At 39.5% G+C, this 12,435-nt stretch overlaps 1 protein-coding gene across 2 annotated transcripts in view; it reads right to left on the minus strand.

Moving 5' to 3' along the window:
• The window catches only part of Rnf150 (ring finger protein 150), a 218,869-nt gene that overhangs the window by 84,442 nt on the left and 121,992 nt on the right, over positions 1–12,435 (minus strand). Inside the window, exon 2 of one of the 2 annotated variants that reach the window (XM_051205857.1) lies at positions 4,884–5,008. In XM_051205857.1, coding sequence (XP_051061814.1) covers positions 4,884–5,008 — 125 coding nt within the window. Of the gene's footprint in view, positions 1–4,757; positions 5,009–12,435 lie in introns of both variants that reach the window. The other variant, XM_051205856.1, reaches the window with a different exon arrangement.

Raw genomic sequence — 12,435 nt, forward strand, 5'->3', positions numbered from 1 at the left:
GTAAACTAGGATTTATTTATGTTCTTTTTTCAAGACGAGATTTCTCTGTGCCTTTGGAGCCTGTCCTGCAACTCACTCTGTAGACCAGGGTGGCCTTGAACTCACAAAGATCTGCCTCCCTCTGCCTCCAGAGTGATGGAATTAAAGGCTTGCCCCACCACTTCCTGGCATATTTTTATGTTCTTTATTGGGTCCACAAGAACTTGAGAGAGTGCCTTAATTTGACACCTTAGCCTTTTTACGACACTGTAGTCCAAATCCACCACTGGTCACAGCAATTACAGTTCTTAACTCAGTGTCTGCTGTCTGTTTTAGTGTGTGTTCCTGTTGCTGCTACTATAACACAGCCATAAGGGCAGAGTCCTTGTCTAGGTTACACATGTGAAAAAAACTTTAAACAATATTAATAGTCACATAGGCATTTCCAGAAGCACACACAGGATATGGTCAGAGGTTTTCCTTCCCTGGAAGACTGGGGGGATAATTGCTAAGGGGAATCTGGTGTGGGAAGGATACTTACTCTGAAATGCACACCTTTTGCTTTTTCGTCACTATATTCTTACTCTGCCTATACATTATGGTTTGAATTATTCAAAGTGCTCCATGGGATGTGAGTCTCCAAAAAAACTAGATTTTTCATCTACAGTGAAATTTTTAAAAATTTATTTTGTTTTGAGAGAGGTTCTTGGTGTATGTTTTGTTTTGAGGAGATGAGTGTGCATTACCAAGGCTAGCTGGATATGATATTTATAAAACCCCTTTTCCTGTTATTCTAGAGAAAGGTTGGAAAGATGATCCCACTTTGTTTCAAACTGTGTCATAAGGACTAAAACCCTCATATCTAGTCATATATATATATATATATATATATATATATATATATGAAATGAGCTATTTACAATTAAATGCTATTTTCTAAGAATTCCTTGATTTGCCTATTACAAGTGATTTTATTGACATCCTTTTGATAATGCCATACATTTCTTGTTTGATCCTCACAGCAAGACTCCAGGGCTAGCATGCTATCATTCTGACCTTATATTTTAGGTGACTGGGGCCTGGGCAGGAGAAACAGCTCATGCAAGTTCATCCCTCTAGGTCTTACCAAATGTTTGATCCACATTGGTCCTGATTCCCAAGCTGGTGCCTTTAGTCAGCTTGGGAATCAAGAAGGCACAGTAGCCAAGTTTCTTATCCATTCTCAGGTGTAGCTCTTATTCTCTGTCTCCATGTAGGACTTTGCCGTGATTATGCAGCGGACCTCACTCTGTGGGCAGCTGCATTGACATGACCATCTGCGTGTATGGCCCAACATGGATACTGTCCAGCATGGAAATCGTCATTGTCATATAAGATGCTGGGGAAGGTTTTTATATTAAGAACCACATGAAGCCAGGTGGATAGCTACAACAGGCTAATTCAATCTCAGTCCCTCTCCAGCAGAACAATCTGATTGAGATGAACTCCTGTCCTGTTTTACCTCAGGCTGTGGTCCTATAAAGATCTGAAGGCTCACTCTCTCTGAAGGACAGTGAAGCCATAATAAAAATAAATGATTTAAGTCAACCTGCTGCTTTTTATAGATGTGACTTGCACAGCTGTAATGTTCTGTTGAGCAGAGTGGAACACTGTCTATTAAAGATATTTTTTCCTAAGTTCTTATTCCATCCTTTAAAAGGGGCCAAAAATGTAGTATTCACATTGATCAGGAAACAGGGCTAACTTTTAACATGGTTCCACTGCTGAGTGACCTTGGTGATAACATACTGCAATTCAAGGAAAGTTAATAAATGTCTCACTGAGTAAGCATGTGCCTAAGTGGACATGGAAACCCTATCTACCTGCAGAAAGTAGAGTGATCAAAAGGGTTATGCAGCTAATCTAAGGTTTAACTAGTTCACAACTTAAAATTTCATCCTTACCTAAAGTGCTAACTAGCTGCTTCGATTCTTCATGGGCATAAAAACACATATTTTGTTTCTGACTGTCTGATTAACTGGTGACTATTTTTTTTTTTAGTAACCAATATACAAATATATACTTTATAACTGGACTGACACATTCTACATTCTCTGCCTTGAGTCTAACTGTATTATATGCATTACCACTGCAGAACATTTAGTGAGGACACAGAACTGAACTCATGTGTAGTCATCCAGCAACCAACATGACTGTAATAATGAATGCCACTCACTGGAACCTGCTGTCAAAAAGTCACCTTTGAAAAATTAAATATCCATTCTTGATTAATAAACCTCAGTAAAGTAGGACTAAGTTGATATTTTCTCATGTTACATAATTTGTAACATGAGAAAAGATTTTAATCTATAAAACTGAATGGAAAATAATACTATGGAAATTAATTTTAAAATCTCATTAAATCGAGATTATTCCCTTAAATACTATAGGATGAGAGATTAGCTCACCATTATCCTTTTAGATTATTCAGAGGGGTTATCAGACATGCCAGCAAAATGAAAGAGGATGTTTAAATTAGAAGCAACTAAAGCAACACATAGTGATTACCTACCTGGGACAAGTGTAAGAAGACGATGTCAGGTTGACAGGGATAATTTAACAGTGCTACTGGAGACTAAAGGGTCAGCAAAAGCAAAACTGCACTTAGGAGATTCAACAACACAGTTATAAATTTATCCTGAGTTACCCTATAGCTTTGAAAGCTGCCACAATTCCAAAATCATAACACAAGCACAGTGAAGATAATGCAACAGAGCAGACCAACAGGGACAGCTGTAAGGCACGCAACAAGTTTGAAGTTCTTACAATAATACGGTACTGGAGCAGGAGCATAGGTAGATGATGAGAACAGCTCAGAGAGTGTTGAAAAAGGACCAGTGTCTCTCACAGGGGTATTTCATATTGTTAAGGAGGCTATTGCATATCAGGGGAAAGTTAATTATTCAACAGGTGCCAGTTACAAAAATGGAAGGTCATCATAAAAATTTTCACCTCTCCTCATTCTTTGTAAAGAAAAAATATGTAAGATTTAATTATAAAAGAGAAATAAATATGAGGTAGAGGAAAACAGAGAGAATATTTTTCTAAAGTTTTGGCTCAGAGAAGATCTAATTATACAAGCTCTAGTGGTTTATTCAAAACTGGATAGATTCAGCTATTCAACGACAGCAGCATATCTTCAGGCTTCAAAGAATCACAGGTAAAGGCAAAGATGATGAGAAGCTGGGGGAAATGCCATCCCGTAGCATAAAATATTGGCTAATCTCCTTGACTGATAAACACCTGGTACACACTCATAAGAAAGTAGCCAACAACTCAGCTGAAGAACCATCAGACCACAGAAGCAGGTACATAAACAGGCTTCGTGGTTTACACTGTACTCAAGAACATATTTAGCACTACTCCTAATTTAAAAAGTGTGGTGCCACAGCTGGAAATGTAGCATGGTGGCGTGCTGTGGCTTAGCATGTGCAAGACTGGGGGCTCAATACCCAGCTCCACAGGAAGAAAACAAGACAGACAAAGCAAAACAAACAAACAAACAAAAAACAAAAAACCAGAAGTGATGCTATCTATCAAATCAATAAAAAGCTGTAACATTCCTTTGATACTTTGATAAGGCTTTGGAAAGCTGTTCTTTTTTTAACATTTATTTGCGTATATATAGACATGTGCTTGTCCCAAGATATATATGGGGCAGTCATACTTTGTGGGAGTCACTTCTCCTTTGATTCTGTGGATTTTGGGGCTTAGACGCAAGGCTTAAGGCATGGAGTTGAGTACCTTTGCCCACTGAACCAAATATCTGTCCCTAGAAACTACTTTTTAAGTATTGTTGGTTCCACAATATTATTTTGGAAGACAACATTGAAGTCAACATTACATATAGTACTGTCTTGGCAATTAAACTTCTAGAATTTATCTTACAGACACACTAAAAAATGTGCTAAGTATCACATGTGTGTGTCCTGTTTGAAAGAGAAAACATGTTCATTAATGGGAACTGGATAAATGATTATGACATAGGAAGGCAGTACAATGTCAGGCACTCATGAGCAATGAGAAGGCTGTTTGATTTTGTATTGGCATGAATTCATCTCCAAGATGAAGAAAGGTGCGGAGTTACATATGTTCTTATTTGGTTTTAAAGAGTGAATTTATTTATACAAGTGTATGTATTTAGACATGTGATTATATATGCAAGCATATGCATTTAGACATGCGTAAAATATTTCTAGAAAATACTCTCTGGAGTAGAAGTGGGGAGCCAGGACACATGAAAGGCAATCATTTTTCATTGCATTCCATTGTACAACAGTCATATTTTATACAGTGTATATATGCTCAAAAATGAACTGCTTAAAAAATACTTTTATTTTAAAAACAAAACTCTAATTCCCATTCCTCTTACTTTCCCAAGGAGGAAATCTTGGTTATTTTCCAGTCATGTTGTCACTATTAGTACCATCTAGGCTCCTGTCTATCTCCCCTTCTCCCTTCCTTCTGTATTTCCTTAAATAAACAACTGTTTTAAAAATGAGCAATGGGCAGAAGTATGGAATAAACCACCAACATCCTAAATGTCAGTATCAGTGAAACATCAGAATACAAACGTGTAAGGACTTTTTGAAAAACTGTACTGCAACAGTGTTTGTGGAATGGATTCAGTAGACATTGTTGATCTCACCCTGTTACTTGTGAGTTACAAAATTTATATCATAATATGTGTCATTTGCATTAAGTTTATAGAGCGATGCTTTTCTTAATGTACTACTCACCTGGTTCCTGTCCCTGGCATTTGCATATCGGAACCTCTGGATATAATAAAAGACGAGCCATGCGAGGGAAATGATCATCAGGACAATGAAGGAGATGGAGACAAACACAACCGAAGTGCGGCTCACATATTTTTGCAAGTTCCTGGTTCCGATGGTGATGTACATGGTTACAGTGATGTTCCTTTCCAGCAGGCTTACTATCTCCTTCCCTTTGGGCTCAGGAATCATTATAGCCACGATGTCTTCCACACCTGTGGTGAGAGGGGCGAGGAAGTGGGCAATGAGGGTTGGGTGAGGGGAAACAATCAGAGTGAAATGTTTGGGAGGGCACTGTCCAAGTGATAGCCAGGGCCATACCGCTCTATAAAATGCCATTGTTTTGACCAACAGTTCCACAAACTATAGTAATTTGGTCTCCAGAATAAAGATAACTTGTGTTTCTAGATTTGTGCCCTCCCTGTCATCATCACTGGCTGCAAATATGTGTTAAGGACTGCCATCAGCCACATGATATAGACTCTCCCCTTCCTGTGAAACTTTTAAGAAGGGTCCCAATGCCTCTCAAACCCCCTGCCACGCAGCTGTCTGTTCATGATGTCAATACTGCTTTTAATAAAGTTCTGTCGCTTCAAAGCACAGTCAACTCAATGTTTCCCTAGAACCTTAAATCTAAAGCCTTCTATTTTCAGAATCTTCTCCAAAGTTGAGTTACCTAACAATTGGAGCCTGAGTCTCATTTTGCCTTTCTTCAGCTCCTCAGAAATGCTGCTGTTACCCGCCCACACACACACCACACCATATACACAATACACACAAACCACATACCACATACACACCACACACACACCACACCACACCACACACACACACACTGCACACACATAATATAGACACACACCATATACTTACATCACACACCACACATACACAACTTACACACCACACACACACACCACACCATACACCACACACATACATCATACACTACACCACACACACCACACCACATACACACACCGAATACACATAACATACACACACACCACATACTTAATCACACACCACACATACACAACTTATACAACACACACACACACACACACACACACACACACACACGCAGCACTAAGTTGAAATCATGAGTTAGACATCAGGAAGGTCATGTCCAGGTTACTTTTCTACTCTCTAAGGTGTTGCCCCTGAATCTGGTCAAAGTGGACCACTTCGTATATTCACCTGAAGAGAACAAAAGGAGTTTCTGCTCTACAGCAAGAGGCCAGACACAGCTTCTGGCAGCTGCCTCACTGCTCCCTCTTTCCTTCTCACGTACTCTGTAAACTCTCAGGGTCAGATCTCTGAGTACCATTGTTAAAGAGAGTTTTCTCCAACAGTGAGTACCCAAGCAACCAAAGCCAGGGACTCTTGAAGAGCTCTGATAGGATGGGCTAACTGATATAATGGTCCCAGAGCTATTTTCTGCATAGTTTACCCAATCCAAAGGAAGCAGTTACGTGTCCTCATGCAAGCAAAGGGAAGATGAAGGTAGACGATCCTGGAACAATTGCCCTTCTCATGTATTTCCACCATGGTGTCATTATTTTTGCACAGTTGGAATACAGAGACCCCTTTCTTGGACCTCAGTTATATATGTCCTTGTCCCTATGTCTTGGCACTGAGTGAGGACCAGGTTTCAGTAAGGACCAAGAACTTACACACAGGGCCTTTTCATACGTGCAGGACACCAAATTCAAAGACCCCAACCCAACCCATCACTGTGGCTGACATATGGAAGAGAACCCCATAGCTGAATATGCAGGAAAAGCTGCAAGCTGAGTGGTACACACAGTCCCAATTCCAGGTAGGACATATCCCATTATTTGAGGTGATTAAACCAAATGGAACCCACTTGCTATTTAGGGAGTTGTAGATTCAGGAAAAAAATGAAGGCCAGCTGGTACAGGATCACTCAGCTAGGCTGAGCCAGATTATGTGTGTGTGTGTGTGGGGGGTAGTGGGGAATGGTTTTGCAGGTCTCTTTGACTTTAATCTCTAGTCTCAGTTTCAGTCTCTTATCCTTGACAGTGTATCTCATTCAGGCTGATTAAATACTTTATAACTCAACTGCCTTAGGACTATTTACTTGTTACTATAACCTATTTTCTTTCACATCATTAAAAAAAAACAGGTATGCACAAAGGAGACTAGCCATTGGTCATGTATTTTCAACATTCCCATAATTGTGTTGATATTAGAAGACCATCAAGCTATTCGCAGAGTGTTCAAGTTTTGTGGATGCCTATAAGAATTACTGAAACTGATGGCTTGAATTCTCACTTGGCTGGATGTAGCCATCATCCTGTAGCCCCTTCTCAAGCAGTGTTTATTCTGGCTAATGGCTTCCTGTGGTCTGGGGTTTGCAAGGGATTAAGGGCACTCCCAGGTTTTGACTCTAGGGAAATATGATCTGCTTTGTACTCTGGACTAATCCGGCCTGGGGGTGGGTTCATTCTAGGGCTGCAGCTATTTTAGAGACATATGAGTACTTGAGAGAGGGTCATGCTTTTCTATTTATTTCCTTGTTTATATTCTCTAGGCTTATTTAAAGCTCTAGATTAGATTTTTTTTTTTTTTGTAAAGACAGGATGTGGGGGTAAACTAAGAGGCTTTCTATGCTCAGACAGGCACACATTTTTATTTTAATAGTCAAATGAAGGCCCTCCTTAATTGCTTCCAGTTTTGATTGTCTGTTCAAAAGGTTTGTTTCCACTCAAGACCATGGAACTACTCATTTAAAAACAGCTTTCCTAAATCATATAGTTTTACCTTCCATATTTAAATCTTTAGCAACTCAATATAGCTTGTGGAGAAAACAGTATTTACTGAATTCTCTAAATGGATAAGCAGAGCGGACAGACCAGAGTGTGATTTAGTTTCCCCCTGAATTCTCAGCTTTATTTTCTATCTTGTGTTTTCTGTGAGGTTGACCTACTTTTTGCGGAACCTGCCCCAGGCTTTTAGTCTTAAAGCCTTTAACGTGTTTCCCACTCGGTGGCTCGAATGCCCGGCGTCTGCCTTCCTCCAACTCCACTTCCAGCCTACAGTTCTATTAGGAATTCACACTTGAGAGGCCATGCAGTGAAATCATTACGAGTTGCTCTCTGGAACCAGACATCGTGTTTTAATCCAGTGCAGCACTTTAAAAATAGGCACCGAAAGTTTTCGATAGCCGAGACTTTCTAAATTATTCATTATCTGCTTTCAGGGATCTGAGAAAACATTTTCTCTTTCTGCAGGGTAAGGTATAATTAACTATTTTAAACTGTTTGTTTTAAACCGAAGTGCCTAGTGGCTGCTTCTTGTCTGTACCACTGTGGGGACTTCAAGACACATGACATGCCCTGGAGAAAAGCACATAGGACAATGGGGTGGGTCTATTGCTCTGGACACATCTTATTCATTTGTATTTCTCTTTGCACTTTGGGCTGTACACTTTGTACAGTAAATTGCATTGGAATTTGAATCCACCCCAGTGGGAATAGTCACTAAACACTGGATGCATAGGGGCTCAAGAGATGACTCAGTGGCTAAGAGTATTTTCTGCTTTCTCAGAGGACCTGTTTTCAATTCCCAGAACCCACAAAAGAGCTCACAATTGCTTGTAACTCCAGTTCTAAAAGATCTGATTTTTTTCCTTTGTGGGTTCCTGAATGCACATGGTGCACATAAACTCATGCAGGTGTACACACACACACACACACACACACACACACACACACACACACACACACACGGATGTCTAAGGTATCCAAAAGAGCTAGTGTAGAGTTAGCTGCATTTGGATGAGTTATTCTGATTAGTGCAGAATGCAGGCCCAGAGGCTGCTTCAGGCCCTGAGTTGTTGACGGGAACAAGTGTACTTATGTGAGTAGTCACACTTTCCCCAGATCTTTACTTCATTCCAGATGTACACCTCGAACAGAAGTGTAGCCATGGGTGTGCAAGAGACAGGAAAGGAGAGAAATGGGAGCTGGTGGGGTGTGGCAGGGCTTGCTGAGAGATCACAAGAACAGTCTGGGGTTGGAGGCTGCTTTGTTTATGACACGCTAGGGACCCCCAGGCCTATGGCAGTGACATACACAGATAGCATATTTTGTATGGGTAAAACCCATGCTGACCAAGCTACTAGGGTAATTTTGTTTATCGTGACACCGAGGTACTTTCTGCTTTGGTAAAATGGCCCCAGTCTACCACCTATTTTCCTCTCAAACGTACTTCAGGCTGTGGAGTGGAGAGAGACTGCTGTTATGTAATAACTGTTCATCCCAGAAAATTTCTCCACTTAGAGACAATACTGTGTGATCAACACAGACACTCCCACTGCCACAAGCAGAAACACAATGTATTGTAGTGCTTTCTTTATCCATGACTGCATTCGGCAATCATAGTCTTATTTGATTTATGTGTGTACATCAGGAATCCCAAGCTTTCAAAGCCTGATGGTGTTGAATGATGAGAAAGCCTCTACTTAAACACTCAAGCCAGGCTGCTTAGTCACTGTGTTAGTGAAATCTCTGGAATACCAGCAGAGCACAAAGCGGTGTATGGAGCCCATCACACGTTCCTCTCTATGTCCCTTGGGTGATGTGACCATCTCTACACCTGCCTCTCTTCCCTAATCTAAGATTTAGTCTGTCTTAACTGTTAGCTCTCTAGGAGTTAGGAAATTAAGAAAAAACATTCACTGTTCATTTGTAAATGTTTTCTACTTATGCATTTAAAATAGTTCATTTAAAAATGTAGTCAGCTTCCGACTACTGTTAATCCTCAAGTGTGATATGTATGAGATGCTTTAATAACAGTAAAGTACCATGTAAATTGAAAGTTATTACTATTTTCTGTAGCAACAAACATTTCTAATATACACAGATGCTAAACTTCTAAATCAAGCTCTCCTAAATTGAATATAGCAGTACATTAAAACAATTTTCATACCTAAGTAGAATTTATTTAGAAAATGAGAATAACCTAATGTCAGAAAATATTGCAGAACGTTTTGGGACATTAACAAGTTTAAGTAATAAAGCATATGACTATCTTGCAGAACTTATTTGCCTGTATTTGGTCTGCTTTTCTTTCCAGTATTCCTATTTTCAACTGGACACAGACTGGTAGTCCAAATGCAAATACTAAGACTCTTTTGCAGCTAGATGTTGCTGCATGCTTACTATTCTGAGTTGTGGGTAGAAATGATGCTTTCCATTCCAGGGTCTTACTCTGAAATGGAAAAGAAGAATGCCAATTGTGACCATGTGCAGAAAAGTCAACATAGTTCTGAAAGGAAAATCAGAAGACTAATTAGTAAAATACAACACTCAAGTCAACATCCAAAAATGAAGAGTCTCCCACATACTGCAGTCTATGAGAAACTAAGGGAAAAGTGGTCTATGTGTTGCATGGTAGACAGCATGAAACTACTAAGAACTAACTTAGTAAACATTGGAGCTAAATGAAGCAAACCATACAATATTTTTTCTCTAAAAGACAAAGAAAATTCCAAAGGAACAGATATCATTTTAAACCTAAGGGTTGCTTATTTAGTAGTATGTAGTTTGTATAAAGCACATGGTGATTTTTAGTTAGTTATTGGTAGCTATGACTTTGTTGCTTTCATACTATGGCCAAGGAGTACAGTCTTTTGAAATTGATCATCGTTTTGGAGGAGAGGTTTTATTTAAAATTTTTAAAAAAGCACTACCTAGTCCCCAATGATTACAAATATCTCAGTGATTAAACATGTAATTTTAGTCAAATCTTCTATATCTTTCTCTAATTTGATCTGATCAGTTTCATGACATAGTGTAATGACAATCAATAGTCTATTAAAACTACTCAGCAGTTAAAGGGCTTGCCACACAAATAGCAAGCCTGAGGACCATAGTTTGGAGCTCCAATAAGACCTGGGTAGGCATAGTGGCCACTCCTGAGGACTTCCAGAGTTTAGAAGGTAGATACTAGATTTTTGGAGTAGATTGGCTGCCTAGACTAGTTGCTATTCTGTGATCTCTGAGCTCGATTGAGAGACCCTGCTTCAGAATGCAATGAGGAGATGGTCAAGGAAGTCACCTCATGTCCTGGAGCCTCTGTGTGGAACTGCAGATGCACAGCTATGTGCTTGCATACATGTAAGTGTGCAGACACAAGTAAAAATGAACAAGCAAAACGAACAAACAAACAAACAAACAAACCCAACCTAAACTGCTGTTTGGTTTGTTTTCTCAACTTTTCTGGCTGCCCTTTGATGTACTTGGGTTTCTATAGTCAATTGCATGTGGGTCCCATGGTTTTACCCATTCACTGCATTGCTGCAACTGAGCATTCTCATATCACAGTCTTCTCTCCTTAGTGACAGTCTGCTCTCCCTCTCTAGCCTGAAGCTGCATGCTAGATATTGTCGTAAATTTACCATGTCTGCTTATGAGCCCTCTTCCATTACTTTGGTGTATCCAGGCTGAGGCCATCCATTTTATCCTTTAATTCGTGAATGTTTGACTTCATGTTTTCTTCAAATATAACTTGCACTGCTTTTTCCACTTCTGTAATTCCTATTATCCTATTGATGGACCTCACTCTCCTTTTCTACATGTATCCTGTTCTTTTCCATTGCTCACTGGTGTTCTCTGATGTATTTATATTACATTATGAGAACAGGGAACTGAATGGCACAATTAACTTAAATATAGAAATTATTTTGATGTTACAAGACTTTGCATGTACAGATTTTAAAAAAATGTGTCCATAATTCTCTGACAGTTATCACATGCATAGGGTCATAAAGCCATGATACAGGAAAGACAATGAAATATTCAATTTCCACCAAGAATTTCCTTCCTGTTATCTTTCCCTTCCCTAACTCTTAAGAACCACACACACACACACACACACACACACACACACACAGACAGTCATTTCGGGAACATCAAGTAGATGGAACCACACATATATAAATTCTTTCAGAATAGTTTTCTTTCACTTAGCATAATGACCAGTACTCACCCAAAGATCCATCACTAACTCAATACTCTTGCATTCATAGCATTTCATAGCATGGACTATGAAAAATCACAGCTCATTCAACTATTAGTGGATTGATAGATATGTGTTTACTGTCAGTTTGGGGCTCTTGTAAGTAAAGCTGCTATAAACATTCATGTAGATGTTTTATGTGAATGTAAATTTTCATTTTTCTGGGATAAAAGCCAAGTGGTGCAACTCCTAGGGTACACAGAGGCTGAGTGCTTGAGTTGTATAAAATGGTGAGATTTCTGTAGACTGGCACTCACACTTTGCATCCCACCAGCAATGCCTTAATTTTCTACTTTGCCACCAAGTTACCTTGGCTTCGATACAGATGCTGATTTTTCTTTCAGCTGTTCTCACATGTGAACATCAGAACTTCATGAAGCCTTTACATTATATTCCCCCCCTCCTGGCTAATTTGTGGGCTTCTGGATTACCTTTCCGTTACTGAGACAAAATGCCAAAATGCCAGAATAAAGCAATTTAAGGAGATATGGTTTACTCGGGACCACAGCATGGGAGGTCTCAATCTATGGTTTCCTGGATCCTATAGCCTTTGTGTCTGTCATATATGTCAGTCACAACAGAAACATGTGACAGA

The sequence above is a fragment of the Phodopus roborovskii genome, unplaced genomic scaffold, assembly GCF_943737965.1.
Source record: "Phodopus roborovskii unplaced genomic scaffold, PHOROB, whole genome shotgun sequence".
NCBI classification, from domain to species: Eukaryota; Metazoa; Chordata; class Mammalia; order Rodentia; family Cricetidae; genus Phodopus; species Phodopus roborovskii.